Below are 20,994 nucleotides of genomic sequence, written 5' to 3'. Positions count from 1 at the left end.
AAACCCCTTCAGCTTCTTCAGTCCTTTCTCTAACTTCTTCATTGGGTACCCCATTCTCATTAATGGTTGGCTGTGAGCATCTGCCTCTGTATTTGTCAGACTCTGGCAGAACCTCTCAGGAGATAGCTATATCAGGCTCCTATCAACATGCACTTCTTGGCATCTGCAATATTGTCTGGGTTTGGTACCTGTATATGGGATGGATCCCCAGGTAGGGTAGTCTCTGGATGGTCTCTCTTTCAGTGTCTGCCCCAAACTTTGTCTCCATATTTCCTCCTGTGAGTATTTTTGTTCCCCCTTCTAAGAAGGACTGAAACATCCACACTTTGGTCTTCCTTCTTCTTGAGCTTCATGTGACCTATGTATTGTATCTTGGGTATTCCGAACTTCAGACAAACTCAAGTCTAATTGTATCAAAGACCTCCACATAAAACCAGATATACTGAAACTTGTAGAAGAAAAAGTGGGGAAGAGTCTTGAACACATAGGCACAGGGGAAATTTTCCTGAAGAGAACACCAATGGCTTACGCTCTAAGATCAAGAATCAAGAATGTTTTTCATTCTCAATATGAGCGTAAGAACGCTCCATTGTTGAACACATGAAATGAGAACACAGACCATTAATGACAGAAGTCATGACTGAGAGTTCTCTTTAATACCACAAATATGGCAAACATATGAGAGGAATGATGTTTTAGATTATCAACTAGAATGCAGTTAAATAAAATGAGATGATGCATAAAAAAGCATCACTTACAGAATTGGTCCAAACTTGCTGAATGAAGTTTGACCCTTAACATATAATTTGACCCCTAACATATGTGCTGTCTCAAAGAGAATGTTCAAAAAAAAGAGGGAAAAGAAAAGGAAGGAGGGTCTATATCTGCTTGCATAGAAAATTGAGTTATAAGTGAGGGAAATTCATCTTTAAGCATGAATAGCAAAATTCTTAAAGAGTGTTTGACCCCAGAAAAGACAGGAGAACACACACACACACACACACACACACACACACACACACACACACACACACACACACACACAGGCTCACACCCAACCCCTCACAAGTCATACACACTGCACCATATATACACATATATGTATCAAACATACCCTGCTCACCCCCAACTCCCTAGAGACCTAGGAGTACAGTGAACAGATTCTTTTGAATGGAATATCACATACCTCACAGTGATGAGGGAAAACAAGAGTGTCATTTGGAGCAGGTCATTTCATAAACATTGTCTTTCATGTTGTAGCTGAAATCATCCAGGATAATAATGTGGGACATGGAAATGGGAGGAGGCAAAGCCAAAACCTGAACCAGTGCCACAGGCTTTGGAGTCTCTGTTTACAACGGGAGTGGTTTGTAAAGAATGAGCCATAGATAATTAGTATGAAATCTATATCATTCATCTCCTGGTAAGTGCAAAGCATACATCAAAAATACAAAACTGAAAGCCGCATTGATTTGTGATTCTGAAAATGAACTGTAAGCCAAGAAGGAAGCTTTTAATAAAGTGGTGGTTTAAAATGCCGGCCAATTAAAGGGGATGTAATTGTGATGCTTTCTATCAGTAGGGATGGCATTCACAGATTTTTTTTCCCAGAAAGAAAGAATGACAAAAATCTGAATCCAATAGCCAGGAATACTGGCTGTAGGGAAAAGAGATAAGTACATATACAGAGAGACACAGACTAGGAAAGGGAGAAGACCAAAAAAGTCTATTTTGAGTGTGTGTGTATGTGTGTGTGTGTGTGTGTGTGTGTGTTTGTGTGTGTTTGTGTGTGTGTGTGTACATGCTTGAGTGCATGTCTGAGAGACAAAAGAGTTTTTAGAAAGGCAGAATCAGAGATGCATAGGTAGAAAGAGACATGAGAGAAAGAATAAATATTTTCTATATGAAAGATACCTAACATAAGAGATGCAGTTCTTGAAAGATTAAGGGGGAGAGAGAGAGAGAGAGACAGAGAGAGAGACAGAGAGAGACACACAGAGAGACAGAGAGACAGAGAGGCAAAGACAGAGAGACAGAGAGATGTTCCAATTAATTTTGTAGGATGACTTAAACTCATTCCTAGAGGAGACTTAAACAGGCTTATTCCTAGAGGAGAATCCCTACTGACATGTTTTCCATCAGCAGGAACCATCTGACCTCTACCTTAAATTCAACCACTCCATCTGATCTTTCCAGGGGACACTCTCCTCAATTCCAATACATGGATTCTGGCAAACAGTCTAGGGGTCTCTGTCTGAGTCGGAGGAAGAGCATATGGCAGCAAAGAAGCAAGAAGGTAATTTTTTGTAGCTGAAATGTTTAGCAAACATGATGTTCTTTTGGTATCTTGGGAGTATCCAAGAAACTCTCTAGGAATGTGGCTGTAACAAGCTTGCTCTCTCCTTTACTGTCCTGTGTTCATTGCAGAGCACTTAGCAACATTGGAGGATGCTCAGGAATGCTAATGAGAAGCTGGTCACTGTAGAAGCAAAGCTTTGTAAAGGGCACTGAGGGTCTTTATGACCCGGAAAACAATAGCAAACAAACACTCTTCGAGGAGTCCCTTTCATTCTACAAAGCTGAAAGGAAGGTGGCTTTGTAAAATCAGCCAATCCTCTAATTTCAAAAGGTCACAGACTTCATACTCCCGCCAAAGAAGATATTTCTCAGTCTCCTCCATGTCCTATCTGTAACATATGTTGTTCTCCCTCTCCTTGTTCTGTTTTCCATTTGCTATTTCCCACTCCCATATCCAAGGGGAAGTTCTAGTAAATGTCCCAGTGGCTTCCAGTGGGAAGTAACACACAAAGCCCCACGCTGCAAGCCAGGACACAGGGTCCTGCTATGTTCTAAGCTAAAAGCTCAGAGTAAGTCCTTTCCTCTTTCTGATCCTGCCTCACAATTTAGAGCTAAATGGTTTTCAGATCTCTCATTATTTAAAACATTGATTACTCTATTGTCCTTGGAGTTTTAACCTCACTACTTTCTCCTGTGAACTGCTTCTGAGTGTCTTGTCCATCCTATCTCATCATCTTTTGTAATTTATTGAGTTTTTATTGCTCTAACACATTTGGACAATAAGTGTTAAAAGTCTTGTCTTCCTCTAATATTTAAAAGATCCTTGAGGACGTGGTTTTCCTTATTTTATGCCACTCCATTTTTTCTCTGTTTCCATGTACATAGTAAAAAGCTAAACTGAGTTTAAAAATGGAATGAGAAGATATTCTTCTATGAAGGCCAGTATATTTTGGGAAGGGAGCATGGAAATCATTCCTGAATCATAGCAGACTGTTGATAAGTCACTTATTCTTTAATTATTATTGTTGCATATTTTATTCACACATGTACCCACAAGCATACAACCTACCTGGTCTTTCTAGTGTTTCTCACTATACATACTATATATGTGTTTAGGGCTGATCACTTGGGATTACCAAAATATTATTTTTCATTTCTTCTTAAAAAAAGAAGCAATGTTTAGTGAAATGGCCAATGTCAAGATTGAGGGAAAAGACAAACAAACAAACAAACAAACAAACAAACAAAAATAATCCAGGCTGTCAGCTTGAAGGGAAACTTCGTCTTATTTCTATCCTGTGACCTTGAGTGGGGCACACCTGCCTCTGAGCCTCAGTTTCCTGGTGGTCACAAGAGACACTAGCACATTCCTCTGGGGGCTGCTATGAAGACTGCATAGGAGTCATGGAGTGAGGCTCCAAGACAAGGCCCTGGCTTGTGACACACTCAGCAACTCTCCACTGTTCTCATGTTAGAGATGCAGCTTCCCCGGGCATCTGACAAGTCTTGCCACCTCCTTTGTTCACAGCTCTAGATCCATCGTGGGCAAGCCTGTGACAGCCTGTACCCTTGGTAAGCGGTGGGGCTGCCCAGAGACAGTGGGTGCCTAATGGCGGCAGGCAGTCCTGTCAAAATGGTGTGGGGTTACTCATCCCAGCTTCAGGGTTTCTGGCAGGATGTTTTGATAAAATAAATCTATTTTAAGTGACTGTAATGAAATACTAACCAGTTTCTGAAGGGTTTTTAAGATGTTTTTAAGAAGTTTTAGATCAAAGGCCCTGAGAAGGCAGGCCTTGCACATTAAATATTTAGTACCAATTCAGTCACTTGAGAGCTCAGGCATCTTGACATTGCAAGAGAAAGAAAGCACATTCTAGTTGGGGACAGACTCATGTTAAAGACACAAGTGACAGGACTCAGCATCAAGAGGCCTATCTTCTGACTGGAATGTCAGAGGACTTGACCTTCAAGCCTGTCCATCTAAAGCTTCAGGATCTGAGAGAATTATTCATGACACACACTGGCTGAGCAAACAGGCGGTTTCTGAACACTGACAGCAGTGATCTGCCTCCTGCCTGCCGACAGCAGTCTCAGTGCCTCTCACTCTACACTGCCATTTGAGCCCACTAAGTGCCTCAGACCTGCCCTGTGTTCTGTGGTCCATTTGACAGACACTGTCCTAAGATCACATAGTCACTTACAGAGTCAAGGCACGAGAGAAAGCCTTGTGAAGCCCATACCGGAATTGAGTTGCAAGGCTTGGGATGGTGTCAAGAGCTGTTGTCTCACAGTTCTAAAGTCTTTGAAATACATTTAATATCCCTTTGATGACAAGTAGCAATCTTAGGATTGGATATTGGAGGAAAGGATAAAACTCAATATCAGCTAGAAAGTAGTGGATTTTAATCAATATACAGCCGTAGACACCTCAAGAACCTCTTAGTAGCTAAGTATCTTCTTCCCAGCAAAGTGATCACACTTGCCACCTTCAATACACTGCTTTTGACATCTAGTATTAGAGAACTATGCCATCCATTTAAACACAATTTTGAATTTCAGGTAGTGAATCTTTGTTTTGTATCATGGTAAGAAATAGTCTACCCAGGACTTGTAATTTCAGATGATTTCTAGTAGTGTTATACCAATGAGTGTCCAAAACTTGGTGTTTAATGAACCCAAATTATATTAATAGTCAACAACTACATAATACTAAAAAAAAATCACTTAACTTTTTTGAAGCTCAGATTCCTATTTTTTTCCTTTTCTCCATCTTTATTAAATTGGTTATTTCTCATTTACATTTCAATTGTTATTACCTTTCCCGGTTTCCAAGCAACATCCCCCTAACCCTTCCCCCTCCCCTTCTATATGGCTCTTCCCCTCCCCATCCTCCTCCCCTTACTACCCTCTTCCCCAGATTCCTATTTTTATTTTAGAATAATATTGAGAGATTAAATGGGATTGTGCATGCAAACCACACTTGGCACACTTCAGATATGCCCAATGAATGCAAAGTTCTCTTCACATTTTTCTGACCTTCGGGAAGCCAGAAGAACTCTAATGGATTTCTTTAGCATCCAGTTTCTCATCCTCACTATTTTTTCATTTTAGAAACTTTATTAAATTACATGTAGCATAAGTGATTCCGTCAGTGTTACTGGTCACATTCATAGCATCATGGTCATGTAATCAGCATTATTTTGTTGAGAATATTGTCCTTTTTTCAAGCATCAAAACCTAACCCCACTCAACACTTACTTTATTTTACTTGCCCACACCCCGGCACAATATTTTTTTTTTTCCTTTTCTTTTTTTCGGAGCTGGGGACTGAACCCAGGGCCTTGCGCTTGCTAGGCAAGCGCTCTACCACTGAGCTAAATCCCCAACCCCCCCCAGCACAATGTTTTATTTGTTCATTTATTGTTATAATATAGGAGATGCTTACACTTTCTGAAAAGTATGATCCATGCTTCTAAGAATATTCACACAATAGTCTTTCCATCTCCATTTTTTCATGGCTGTACACACATGGTTGGGCTTTCAGAGTCACATGGAAATCCTTTGTAACTTCCTGGAACGATGGATAACTTCTCTAAGAACTGGCACATTTCATGCTTCTTCCCAATCTTCATTTTGCCAGCTGCATTTTGTCTGTAACCATATATGTGCACAACCAAGCAAGTTGTCTTGATATGTTCATATGTGTATGACATATATATAGTTACACACACACACACACACACACACACACACACACACACACCAGTAACAAGCAAAGGAAAGCATTACTTTGGGAAGGAACATGATGGAACACAAGACGTTCTGGTGGGAGGAAAGGAAGAAGAGTAATGGTATAAGAGCTGTCAGTAATGACCCCATCTCTGGCTCATAAGAAAGAGGAGTGGGAAGCACAAGCTGACCCTACTAGAATAGGCTGCTATGAAGACAGTCAGTGCTCAGGGGTGAGGAAACGTCTGTGCTTGCAGGATAGCTGCTCTCTTGGTTGGTGTGGAAAAGCACTGCTGTTAGATCAGGGGTTGGTTATATGCCTAATGGGAGAAAATTATTTTCTTAAGAGAGCCACAGGCTTCAGATAGTAAGCATCTTGGGACAATGAGACCTCCTTACTTCTTCAGCCCTCCCCTTATGAACATCTTTGTGAGGAGCCCCCACTTCAGGGAAAGCAGTTTTGCTTCTGAGACCTGGCTGTCTCACAGCAAGGAAAGTGAGAAGATGTTTTCCCATTTATTTTTTTGGTCAATATAATCAGTATTTACATTTTAGGTGAATAGTTTAAGTCTGTTAAAATAACAGACACCTAGACTGTCAAATCCTGTTGTGTACCCTGATCAAGATAGCCAGGTAAATACTAACTCTCATGGTCTTTTCTGAGAAACACAGCCTTTTAGGTGTTCTTACAAAGTAATGAAGATAGCATAATGCCATCATTTTGCATTCATATAAATCTTTATAAATAAAATATACTTTTAACTGTAGATATTAATTGAGAATGTATGTTATGGAAACAATAAAGGATTAATTTTATTCATTTTTTAAATAATCACAGGCTTTTGAGGTAAATTGTTTAGGTTCAGATCCAAAATACAATCATTGTCACTCATTAGCTCTGTACTTCTTTAGGTAAATTAATCTGTCTATACTTATATTCAAATATTTAAGTAAATAAACAGGACAGACTTCAAAAGTTGTCATGACAGTTATATCAGAAAATATATATCATCAGCTTAGCTACTGCAATGTGCTCAAAGGATGTTATTCTGATTTATGCTACTCTAAAATATGCTCAGAAAAGCAAGATTTATTTTCCCTAAGACCCGATCAAAAAACAGACTAAGTAGTATGCAGTAATTTGCTAGGCTTGACATTGAATGGTTCCCTGTACTGTTGTAACAATTCTGGTGGGATTCAAATGTTGATCAACCCGATTGTAAATACTGTACTGGGAATAGGACAATTGTTGAAATGATTGTGTCTGCAGTTGTCAACATTGTAAATACTAGTCATATCAATAAAAATTCCTGGTCATTGGGTAAGGAATTTTGAGTTTTCAAATAAAATGCAGACATGTTTATACAGTTCCATCACTTCTTAGGTGTACAATGGATTCCACAGAACATCAGCCACTGTCTCCATTTTAAAGTAGGAGCCGTTTTGCAGGCACACTCAGCATGTGATTGTCTGTCTAAGCTGGACTATATATTTGTATTGGGGAAAGGATCAGAAAAAAAATAGATTTTCTCTGAGCAGAACAGTGCTGGGGAAGCAAAGGTCTAGGTATTATCTTGAGGGAGAGCTTAGTAAATAAAACACAGCCATCAGTCTCTGACCACACTCAGCTCCTCAGGCTGCACGGAATGGCTTCTTAGAAGAGGAAGACTTCCTAACCCTAAACATGAGTCAGAAGAAAGGGCAGGGAGATGAGCTTCACTTACTTAGAGACAACTGAGGGGTAACCAGAGCACACAATGAGGACCAAGTCTAAGAGCACCTGGAAAGCTGGGGTGCCTTTCCTTGTATCATCAACTGTTACTTTATTGTCCAGTTCCACAAATATGAGGGGCAAAAGAAAATTCTGAAAGAGAAGATGGCCTACAGCCCTGGTTCATGAGGCAAAGGTGCAAAAAGATAGCTAAAAGTCTTAAGCTTTTTGACTAGGTTAATGACACAATCACTTATGTGGCAGAGAGAAAGAGAGAGAAGAGAGAGAAGAGAGAGGAGAGAGGAGAGAGAGAGAGAGAGAGAAGAGAGAGAGAGAGAGAGAGAGAGAGAGAGAGAGAGAGAGAGAGAGAGAGAAAAAAAGTCAGAAAAAAAATAGGTACAAATCATCAAATTCTGGTTCTGGTTATTCAGACATGAGTTTAAGCAAGGTAGTTAACTTGAACCCCATTTAAAAAGAAAAGAAATTAGCAGTTTACAATCTGGAAGAAGGCTTTTAACAGAATCCGGTCAGGTTGGCATCTTGGCCTCAGAGATTTGATTCTCTAGAATGGCAAAAAATTAATTTCTATACTTTAGGAGTCTCCTAGCTATGGTATCTCATCACAGTAATAAAAGAGAAAAAGCTATACAGTTTGACTAAAATGTGTGTCTCTTTGTTTCAGTGAGGAGCAGGAGAGGCCCAATCACTAACCAAAGTTTTGCTCCTTTGGTTCACACACCTCTGTCCTTAGCTCCTGTCTTCTTCAGCTAGAAAGGAAAGTTACTGCTAGAAGACTCATCTTAGTCCCTGCCCCAGACCAAACTTAACGACTTCTGCTGTCTATAGTTTAGGGATCATGAATGGAAGAGAGTGCTGAAAACCCTCAACCACCTGACTCCCTGTCACCCTTATGGAATGGCAGTTTGGACAAACAATATCAAGACTGTAATGTTCTTGTGACCTAGTTAGACAAAGGAAACATTAAAATATGTATGAATATTACTGAATGAGAATTATGAGTTTGATTCAATAGTTGTGGTACATATTAATATTATCCTCTTTAATATAGGAGAAATATTGGAAACCTCTATTCCCTTGATAACAAAACAACTATGTTTTAATGTAATGCTATGGTAAATAAGCCAGCAAATGTAATGATATTGGAGGATGGAATTAAATAATTTAGAAATTGATAATATAGCATGTAATAAATTAATATGAACCAAGACAAAAAGAGTAGGAAGTGTTTGTTTTAGTTTCTGAAATGATATGTATCTGCAAAAGCAAAGACAGAATCTGAGTATAGCAGTTTCTCTTTGTAACGGAGATATAATTGCTGTCTATTTGGCTCTCTTTGGTTAATGGGGGGAGGGTGCTGAAATCCAGGACCGACAACAGCTAGTGATAAACAGGAATTTGTGCTTGTGCCTTGATAAATTTTAGGATGTTTTTCTCAGTCTCTAACTTCTTCAGTTCCCACCACTTCAGGAACTTAGTTCTCCTGAAATATAAGTAGGTCTAAATGGAAAATCTATTGAATAATACTCTAAATATAACTCTGAGAAAAATATACACATGGAATTTATATGCTATAATTCCTTTCTATTTGTGGAGTGCTAGCATTGTGTTGGACTCTTTGTTAATTATCCATTTAATTTTCCTAATAAGTTCAAGTGACTCTATAATATAAATTACTAACTATAGATCAAGTATGTTTATGAACCTACCTTGGGATATATAAGGCAAAATATAGTACAATAAATAATAAAAATCTAGTACCCCTTAAATAAACCCATTGCAAGTGTTAGCCTATTTACTGGAGAATCTAGGCTGACAGGAGATCTGCATCAATAGGAGGAAAGATCTTGGCTATCCTTGATATTATTTTAAGAATAGTAGAGGGCTTTAGGCTACCTTGGGACAAAATTGGAAAGCTGGAATATTCTGGTTAGAAACCTAGAAAACCCATTAAACCATGAAAGAACTTAACTACAGAATCCAGGATGACCCTAAGATCTGCCCAGAGCCAGCAACTAGTAAGAGTAAACTATTGCTGTGGACAATCACAAGTAATGCTAAAATCAATCAATTAATATGCTTTGGCATGTATTTAATGCTAAGAGAAATATTCAAAACAAAAAGATGATTGCTATATGATAGCATTTATGGGAAATATTCAGAAATAATGAATTTACAGTTTCTACTATGGCCAAGAGTGGAGACTATCCAGAGATCTTTCTGAGGCTATAGAAATATTCAAAAACTATATTGTAATATTTATTCAGTCTTAAAATTTGCTCAAAATTATATAATTATATCTTTACAATGGGTAGATCTTTTTCTGTGTATACAGAAAAAATGTAATATAAAATATCCACTAAAGAGATTTCTTAGGATGTCTTTGTTTTTAATGTTGTTTTGCTTGATTGTATTACCAGGGACTACTGAGGAGTAACAAAGTAAAATGTCATTTGCCATAACTCAAAAGGATTGGTTACAGCTATAGTCATGATATGGAATAATCCTGGCAATAAAGTATAATCTCTCTTTTTGCCTGTGATGTCAGATGCCATATTGGTATTCCCACTTGTAATTATCTGCCTTCCAAATTGGGATAAGGATTAATTAATTATGGTGGTACCTTACACACCAACCATAATAAATACCTTGCAACCCAAACCAAGAGTTGTAGGGCCTGCAGAAGTATGCCAGAAAGCCCCCCCACCAAAACCTTAGTATCAACTCTGAGGATTGAATGGACTCACAGAGTTCATGTGGCACATATGTTTCATATGGCACAGTGGACCTTGGCCATTCATCAGCTTTCCTTTCTTGAGCCTATTCTCAATGTGCTTATTAGAGGGGCGGGGATGAGTATTAGAATTAAAGACTCGGTTTAAATCTTGACCCTCATACATGGACCTGAGTAAAAGAAATTACCTTTTATAGCTTTATTTCATCCATGGGGAAATTATTCCTACTCCATGAGCTACTCTAAGAAATAATTAGGATTGTCCACACAAAGGGAACGATCCAACATGTGGAAGCAGAATATAGCCAATAGGACAGGGAAGGTTTTCCAGGATGTTAACTTCAATACTCCTGTCTACCTTAATCTTCCAAGAATTCCTTATGCCAAACAAGCCAGTTATCTAACTAAATATCACCGTGTAATGACTCTGGCCCTCTGTTTCCTGGGTAACATTAGTCTCAGCTTTGTACTCAGTAACCTTATTCATCTCTCAGTACACAAGTTAAAGCTTGTATTCTGCATGCTGTTTATTCTAAACATTAACTCTTTAAATAAATAATTCATATCTTTGATTATCTGCCTTAGGTATATTTGGGCATGTATAGTTTCTATGGTACAGAATTCATTAACTTCTGAAAGCAAACTGAGGCTTGTACAGCATTCTCAGATGGCCCGACCATGTCTCTTATTGCATCTAAAACACTTTTACATCTTTCTACGAGAAACTTAAAGAATGAAACTCCTTATTCAACTCCATTTTTTTGCTTTATAGTAAGAATGAAAAGCACCCAAAGAAAAGAGACAACATACAAGCCATGTGATGTTAGAGGGAGGAGCAGAATTGAGGCTTTCTGTGGCAGAGACCTCAGCTGCCCCTCAATATCCATTATTTTTCTTAACCAATTATTAGACAGAACATGGCTTCTAAGAACAAAGACTACATTTCAAACCCTTATTTTACTGAAATATGGGTGGGAATTCTACTGAATGACATGTTATATATTTACATTTTCTTCACTCGTTCCTTTTATCTTATGCCTAGAACATAGATGCAATGTGGAATTCCAACATCTGATAATGAGGTTGAAGACCACTTCCCATGGATGACAGAGAGAAAGCTGTAGGAACATGACTTCCTGAGGCTTTCAAGGAGCACAGATACAGGATCTGCGGTAGATAGCTAGCATCCAGACTTAGGAGGAGAAAATAAATTTCTAATTATTAAAATATATTGTATAAAATAGTAAAAGAGAAAAAGAAATTAACTTCTACCTTGTTTAAGATATTATTTTTGCTATTATTTTAGATATCTATTATCAGAAGCTTAACTTATTTTATTGCCTGTCTTAAAAGTGGCCTGCTGTTTGCAGCACTTAGTAATACTCTTAAACATGTATCTTTTTTATTCCTATATTTTTAGTTTACATACTTTTCCTCATTAATTAATTTATTCACTTTAAAGCCTGATCCTAGTCCTCTCCCTTCTCTGTTCCCAGTCCTACCCTCACACCCCTACCCCATTTTCCCATCCCCTTTTCCTCAGGGAAATGGGTAACAGCCCACCCTGGTACATCAAGTCCCAGCAGGATGCATCCTCTCTCACTGAGGCCAGAGAAGGCAACCCAGCTATAGAAAAGGGATACAAAGGCAGGCAACAAAATCAGAGACAGCCCCTGCTCTAATTAAACTTGTATCTTAATTTATTCTTTCATAAATGCAATCATTCCCTCAATATCCTGCTGGGTAAATGAGAGAAATATTAATAAATAAATATTAATGGGAAATTTATTTTTTTAAATTATCTACCAGTTCAAATGTTTGATAAACATTTATATTAGGCTTTCTCTAACAGTTTCATTTCAAATAATCCCAGTCTCTAGTAATATATTGCTAACAGGATTAAGTGTTTCTAATTTGTTCTTTTTCCTCCACATTCACTACCTACCCTGTTTCACTTTTAAGTTTTCCTGGAAAGTATGTTCTGCATGGGGCACATCAATGGGATTTCTTACCAACGGTTGGGTTGCCCAATAGGGAGCCTCAGTGGGACACCAAAGAGGTACTAGAATGAAGAGTACATGCAGTCATGCTATACACAACAGTATGATTAATGGTAGAAACACAGTGGTCCCTCCCCCTCCTCTTCTATATTGGTGTTCCTCTCCTCATCCTGCCCCCATTACCGCCCTCCCCCCAACAATCACGTTCACTGGGGGTTCAGTTCCCCTTCCACTGGTGCTCTTACTAGGCTATTCATTGCTACCTATGAGGCTGGAGTCCAGGGTCAGTCCATGTATAGTCTTTGGGTAGTGGCTTAGTCCCTGGAAGCTCTGGTTGCTTGGCATTGTTGTTCATATGGGGTCTCAAGCCCCTTCAAGCTCTTCCAGTCCTTTCTCTGATTCCTCCAACGGAGGTCCCATTCTCAGTTCAGTGGTGTGCTGCTGGCATTCGCCTATGTATTTGCTGTATTCTGGGTGTGTCTCTTAGGAGAGATCTACATCTGGTTCCTGTCGGCCTGCACTTCTTTGCTTCATCCATCTTGTCTAATTGGGTGGCTGTATATGTATGGGCCACATGTGGGACAGGCTCTGAATGGGTGTTCCTTCTGCCTCTGTTTTAAACTTTGCCTCCCTATTCCCTGCCAAGGGTGTTCTTGTTCCCCTTTTAAAGAAGGGAGGCTGAGCAAGCCATGGGAAATATGTATGCAAGCAGCACCCCTCCATGGCCTCTGCATCAGCTCCTGCCTCCAGGTTCTAGCCCCACTTGGAGTTCATGTCCTGACTTTAGTGATGGAGTACAGATCTGTAAGTCTAAGCCAAATAAACTGTTTCCTCCCAACTTGCCTTTTGGTTGTAGTATTTCATTACAGGAAAAGAAAGTCTGACTAAGGAACCTGAACCCAGAGCTGGCCTGGGGCACTGGTTGGCTCCTCACTCATGCCTACAACATGCAGAGGGAAACTGACTCCCAGGTGCTCTAAAATGTCCAGGATCCCAGGTGAGGCTACGTCTGCCCCAACTCCCAGAGTAATTGGGATCCCTGGGATTCAGGGATGCAGAAACCCCAGCCCAGCCAGTGGCATATGTCCCTGTTTGAACCTGCACCCAGAACAGCCTAGGGAAATGGCTCCGCACCCACTCTTACAACACCCAAATGGAGCCCTACTCCTAGGTGCTTAAAACACCCAGGATCACAGGATCACAGAGGAAACTCAACTTCCAGATCAGACACACCCAGATCACTGGAGTTCTGATACATTCAAGATCACAGTTGACATCACAACACCATTCCCAACACCTGGTGTAACTGGGACCACCACAGAAACCAGGAAAACACGAACCCCCACCTAGCCAAAAGAAAGGATTCCTTCCAGCTTGCATCCAGGGCACAGGCTCCCCACACATTCCTGCAACACCGAGGCAGGTTGACTCCCAAGAGCTCTGACACACCCAGGATTTCAGGATCACAGGATCCCAGAGACAGCCAGACTCCAAGGGGTTCTGCCAAAACCAGGATCACAGGTGGGAAGGCTCCAGTCAGAGATAGCAAGGGCAGGTAGCAGGAGAGATAACCAGATGGCAAGAGGCAAGCACAAGAATATAAGCAACAGAAACCAAAGCTACTTGATAACATCAAAACCCAGTTGTCCCACCACATGAAGCCCTGGATACCATAACAGACCTGAAAAACGAGATTCATATCTAAAATCACATCTCATGACTATGATACAGGAATTTAAGACAGACATAAATAACTCACTCATTAAAGAAATATAGGAGAACACAGGTAAACAAGTAGAAACCCTTAAGGAGGAAACAAATAAATCTCTTAAAGAAATACAGGAAAACACAATCAAACAGCTAAAGGAATTGAACAAAACAATCCAGGATCTAAAGCCAAAATAGAAACATTAAAGAAAACACAAAGGGGAACAACCTTGTTAATCAAAAACATAGGAAAGAGATCAGGAGTCAGTCACAAATGCAAGCATCACCAACAGAATACAAGAGATAGAAGAGAGAATCTCAGATGTAAAACATACCCTAGAAGACATTGACATAACAGTCAAAGAAAATATGAAAGGCAAAAAGATCCTAACTCAAAATATTTAAGAAATCCAGGACACAATGAAAAGACAGAACCTAAGAATAATAGGTATATAAGAGAGTGAAGATTCCCAAATCAAAGGGCCAGCTAACAACTTCAATAAATTATAGAAGAAAACGTCCCTAACCTAAAAATGAGGTGCCCAAAAACATACAAGAAGCCTACAAGACATGAAACAGGTGGGACAAGAGAAAAAATTCCTCCCATCACATAATAATTAAAACACAAAATGCACAGAACAAAGAAAGAATATTCAAAGTGGTAAGGAGAAAATGTCAAATAACATATAAAGGGAGACCCATAAGATTACATGAAACTACTCAATAGAGACTATAAAAGCCAGAAGACCTTGGGCAGATGTCATACAGACCCAAAGAGAACAAAAATGCCATCCCAGTTTATTATGTCCAGCAAAACTCTCAATTACCATAGAGGGAGAAACCAAGATATTCCAGGACAAAACCAAATTTAAACAATATCTTTCCCCCAATCCAGCAATACAGAGGATAATAGAATGAAAATTCCAACATAATAAGAGAAACTACACCCAGAAAAGCAAGAAACTAATCTTCTCATAAAAGAAGAGAACCACACAAGCATAATTCCACCTCTAACCACAAAAATAACAGGAAATAACAATCATTGGTCCTTATTATCTCTCAACATCAATGGACTCAATTCCCCAATAAAAAGACATAGACTAGAAAGCTGGATATGAAAATAGTACCCAACATTTTGTTGCACATGGAAATACATTTCAGTAACAAAGACAGGCATTAACTCAAATTAAAAGGCTGGAAAAAATTTTTTTCAGGAAAATGGTCTCAAGAAACAAGCTGGAGTAGCAATTCTAGCATCCAATAAAATAGACTTTTAACCAAGAGTTATCGATAAAGATGGGAAAAGACACTACATACTCATTCATGGAAAAATCCACCAAGAGAAACTTTCAATTTTAAACTAGATTGCCCCAAATACAAGGGCACTCACATATGTAAAAAAAAAAAAAAAAAAAAAAAAAGGAAAAGAAAAAACAAACAAACAAACATTACTGAAACTCAAAGCACACATTGAAGCTCACACACTAATAGTTGGAGACTTCAACACCCCACTCTCATCAATGGACAGATCATGGAAACAGAAACTAAACAGAGAAACAGTGAAACTAACAGAAGATATGAAAAAGATGGACTTAACAGATGTTTACAGAACATTTTATCGTAAAATAAAAGAATATACCTTCTTCTCAGCTCCTCACAGTACCTCCTTCAAAATTGACCATATAATAAGATACAAAACAGGCCTCGACAGATAAAAGAAGATTGAAATAATCCCATGCATTCTATCAGATAACCACAGACTAAGGCTGGTCTTCAACAACAACAACAAAAGCCATGAAGTTCACATACACATGGAAGCTGAACTCAATGATAACTTTGTCAGGGAAGAAGTAAAGAAAGAAATTAAAGACTCTTGGAATTTAAGGAAAATGGAGGGATAACATACCCAAACTTATGTGACACAATTAAAGGAGTAATAAAAAGAAAACTCACAGCTCTGAGTGCATCCACAAAGAAACTAGAGAAAGCATACATTATCAGCTTAACAGTACATCTAAAAGCTCTAGAACAAAAAGAAGCAAATACAACAAAGAGGAGTAGATGGCAGGAAATAATCAAACTCAGGGTTCAAATCAACCATGTAGAAACAAAGAGTACTATAATAAGAATAAACCAAACCAGGAGCTGGTTCTTTGAGAAAATCAACAAGATAGTTGATTTTCACACTAACCAGAGAGCACACAAACAGTTTGGAAGTTAACAAAATCAGAAATTAAAAATGGAGACATAACAACAGAAACTTAAGAAATTCAAAAAATTATCAGATCCTACAACAAAACCTATATTCAGCAAAACTGGACATGAAGTGGATGATTTTATAAACAGATACCAACCAAAGTTAAATCAGGATCAGATAAACCATCTGAACAATACCATAACCCCTAAGGAAATAGAAGCAGTCATTAAAAGTCTCCCAACCAAAAAATCGCCAGGACCATATAGTTTTAGTGTAGAATTCTATCAGACCTTCAAAGAAGACATAATACTAATACTTTTCAAACTATTTCATAAAATATAAACAGAAGGAACACTAAGACATTTTATGAAGTCACATTTATACTAATACCTAAACCACACAAAGATCCAAAAAGAAAGAGAACTTTAGATCTCATGAATATTGATGCAAAAATACTCAATAAAATTCTTGCAAACCAAATCCAAGAATACATCAGCATGATCATTCACTATGTTCAAGTAGGCTTCATCCCAGAGATGCAGGCATGGTTCAATATACAGAAATCCGTCAATGTAATCCACTATATAAACAAAGTCAAAGAAGAAAACCACAAGATCATCTCATTACATGCTGAAAAAGCCTTTGACAAAATACAACAAGCCATCAGGCTAAAAAGTATTGGAGACAATAAGAATTCAGGTCCATTTGTAAATATAATAAAAGCAATATACAGCAGACCAATAGCCAACATCAAACTAAATGGCAAGAAACTTGAAGCAATCCCACTAGCATCAGGAACAAGGCAAGGTTGCCCACTCTTCTTCTATTAGTACTTGAAGTTCTAGCCAGAGAAATTAGGCAACAAAAGGAGTTCAAAGGAATACAAATTGGAAAGGAGGAAGTCAAGATATTGCTATTTGCAGGTGCTAGTACACTTAAGAACTCCAAAAAGTTCCACAAGAGAACAACTAGAGCTGATAATCGACTTCAGCAAAGTGGCTGGATACAAAGTTAACTCAAACAAATCAGTAGCTTTCCTCTACTCAACGGATAAGCCAGCTGAGCAAGAAATTAGGGAAACGACACCCTTTATAATAGTCACAAATAATATGAAATATGTTGGTGTGATGCTAATCAAGCAAGTGAAAGCTTTGGATGACAAGAACTTCATGTCTCTGAAGAAAGAAACTGAAGAAGACCTCAGTAGATGAAAAGATCTCCCATGCTCAGGGATTGGCAGGATTAACGTAGTAAAAATGGCCATCTTATCTAACACAAACTACAGATTCAATGCAGTCCCCATCAAAATTCCAACTCAATTCTTCATAGAGTTAGGATAGCAAAAAAACCCAGGCTATCAAAAATCATTCAAAACAATAAAAGAGCTTCTGGGGGGAATCACTCTTCTTGACCTCAAGCTATTCTATAAAGCAACAGTCTTAAAAACCGCATGGTATTGGCATGGAGACAGACAAGTAGAACAATGGAATAGAATTGAAGACCCAGAAATGAACTCACACACCTATGGTCACTTGATCTTTGACAAAAGAGCCAAAACCATCCAGTGGAAAAAAGATTGCATTTATAACCAACGGTGTTGGTTCAACTGGCAGTTAGAATGTAGAAGAATGCAAATTGACCCATTCTTACATCCTTATACAAAGCTCCAGTCCAAGTGAATCAAAGAGCACCACACAAAACCAGATACAATGAATCTAATAGAAGAGAAATTGGGAAAGAACTTCAGACACATTGGCACAGGGGAAATTTTCCTGAACAGAATGTGAATATCTTATGCTCTAAGATCAAGAATTGAGAAATGGGATCTCATAAAATTGAAAATGTTCTGTAATGTGAAGGACACTGTCAATATTCTAATATGGCAATCACAACTTGGGAAAAGATCTTTACCAACATTACATCTGATAAAGGGCTAATATCCAAAATATACAAAGAACTCAAGACTCCAGAGAATCAAATAACCCTATTAAAAAATATGGTCAAAAACTAAACAGAGAATTATTAACTGAGAAATCTCAAATGGCTGAGAAGCACTTAAAGAAATGTTTGACATCCTTAGTCATCATGGAAATGCAAACAAAAGAACCCTGAGATTCCACCTCACACCAGTCAGAATAGCTAAGATCAAAAACTCAGGTGGTGGCAGATGCTAGCAAGGATGCAGAGAAAGGGGAACATTCCTCCATTGCTGTGGGATTGCAAGCTCATAAAGCCACTTTGAAAATCAGTCTGGAGGTTCTCAGAAAATTGGAAATAGTTCTACTTCAAAACCCAGGAATACCACTCCTAGGCATATACCCAAAATATACTCCAACATGTAACAAGGACATATGATCTACTGTGTTCATAGCAGCCTTATTTATAGTAGCCAGAAGCTGGAAAGAACCCAATAGTCCCTCAACAGAGGACTGGATACAGAAAATGGGGTACATATACACTATGGAGTACTACTCAGCTATTAAAAACAATGATTTCATGACATTCTTAGGCAAATGGCTAGAACTAAAAAACGTCATCCTGAGTGAGATAACCAAGTCACAAAAGAACGCACCTGGTATGTACTCACTTCTGTCAAATAGAAGCTCAGAATACCTATGATATAATTCACAGACTATGAAACCCAAGAGGAAAGAAGATCACACCAAAGTATGGATGCTACAGTACTACTCAGTAGGGAGAAGAGAATACACTCTGAGAAGTAGATGGAGAAAGGTGTCTGGGAGGGAGATAGGAGGGAAAGGGATAAAGGGGGGGGGACAGTCAGATATGGGAGGAGATGAGGACAAGAACAGATGGTGGGAAATTTGAAAGTAGGTGTATAGTAGTGGGGGGTTGGAGAACTGGGGGTAGCTACAAGAAAGTCCCAAATGCCAGGGACCCAAGAAGTTCCCAGGATCCAACAGGGAAACCTTCAGCCAAAATATACCACAAAGAGGAGATATAATCTGTAGGGACCATATCCAGTGGCTAGGCTGCACCCAGTTGAGGGATGAGGCCACCTTAAAAATATTAATCCAGAATTCCTCCTGTCAATAGGAAATGCAGGGACAAAGAGTGGCACAGAAACTGAATGAAAGGCCATCTAGAAACTGCCCCACGTAGGCACCCATCCCATCTGCTGAAACCAAACCCAGACACTATTGCTAATGCAAAGAAGTGCTTACTGACAGGGGCCTGTATAGCTTTCCCCTGAGAGCCTCTTCCAGAACCTGATAAATACAGATGTAGATGGTCACAGCCAAACATTAGACTGAGCATGGGAACCCCAATAGGGAAGTTAGGGCAATGACTGTAGAAGCTAAAGGGGTTTGTAACCGCAGAGGAAGAACAATATCAACCAACCAAACCCCGAAAGAACCCAGGGACTAAACCACCAAGCAAAGAGTACACATGGAGTCACCCATGGCTCCAGCTGGATATACAGCAGAGGAGTGCCTTATCTGGCAACACTGCAAGGGGAGTCCCTTGGTCCTGGGGAGGCTTGCTGACCCAGGATAGGCCAATGCTTAGCTGCTGAGGCAGGAGTGGTGAGTTGGTTGTGGAACACTCTCATGGAGGCAGGGTGAGGCGGGGGGGCTTGTGGAGGGGACACTGGGAAGGGGAATAACATTTGAAATGTAAATAAATAAAATAACCAATAAAAAAAGAAAGTCCAACTAAGATAACCACCTAGTTTTTTCTATTGCAACAGTTAAAAACAAATATGGAATGGATGTTAAAATCTTTAGACCAGTAACTTAAATCAATAGAATAAAAGTAAGTTTGGGAAGTGACCCAGAACAGAGATAAACGCACATTTACTCAGCATTCCATACCAATTGCCACCCTATACTCAAAGTAAGCTGGATTCACTAAGAAGCAAATTTATTCCCATTGAGAGGTTTACCACCATGAAACATTTTTGTGCCTTTGTAGCACACAGTAGACACCTTCTCTTCTCTCAGTGACTCAGGGATTGTCCAGAACATTTTGAAGAGAGCTGTTTCAGTTCCCTTCCTTATGATGACCATCTGTCTCAAATCTTATTCTCTTACTCTCTGGTGCCCTTGGAGTAATGGATCACACTTTCAAAAACAGTCACCAAAATAAACCTTATGATTATTTCTAGGTATGGAATTATTATTTGAAGCTTATTTCTATTTACTATTTTAAAATTTGAAAACACTCCAGAGCATATAGTCTACAGAACACCATTTTCATAATTTATACTCTGCAAAACTCCATTGCTGAGTTCCCACTTTATTGTTGCCTTTTTCAAAATGGGCACCCCAAGCTAGATGCTGGCCTTACCACACTCTGTCCAAGCTGTTCCCGGAAGAAGTAGTCCATGTTTTTCTTTTGTAGGCTGTCGAGGTAATGCTGGAAGCGAGTATATGTATATGGGTAGCAATAAGCAAACTGGTAAATATCATCTTCTCTGTCAAAGCAGAATGCAAAGGACATCACATAATTCTTCCTGTGGTCTGGGCAGCGATAGTAGTAAACATTTTTTGGTGGTAGCCTTTGCCTAGAAGATACAAACAAGGACAGTAACTCAAGACTTAAAGGTAACAAATGGGAGTGAATGTCTAGGAAAATG

General features: G+C 39.0%; 1 protein-coding gene across 1 annotated transcript in view; it reads right to left on the bottom strand.

Moving 5' to 3' along the window:
- Positions 1-20,994, bottom strand: part of Agbl4 (ATP/GTP binding protein like 4) — a 1,249,712-nt gene that overhangs the window by 491,913 nt on the left and 736,805 nt on the right. Inside the window, exon 5 of the mRNA XM_032900331.1 lies at positions 20,706-20,922. Within this exon, the coding sequence (XP_032756222.1) occupies positions 20,706-20,922 (217 nt within the window). The remainder of the gene's footprint in view (positions 1-20,705; positions 20,923-20,994) is intronic.

Source organism: Rattus rattus, chromosome 1, assembly GCF_011064425.1.
Source record: "Rattus rattus isolate New Zealand chromosome 1, Rrattus_CSIRO_v1, whole genome shotgun sequence".
NCBI classification, from domain to species: Eukaryota; Metazoa; Chordata; class Mammalia; order Rodentia; family Muridae; genus Rattus; species Rattus rattus.
This window is presented reverse-complemented; position numbering and strand designations above follow the sequence as displayed.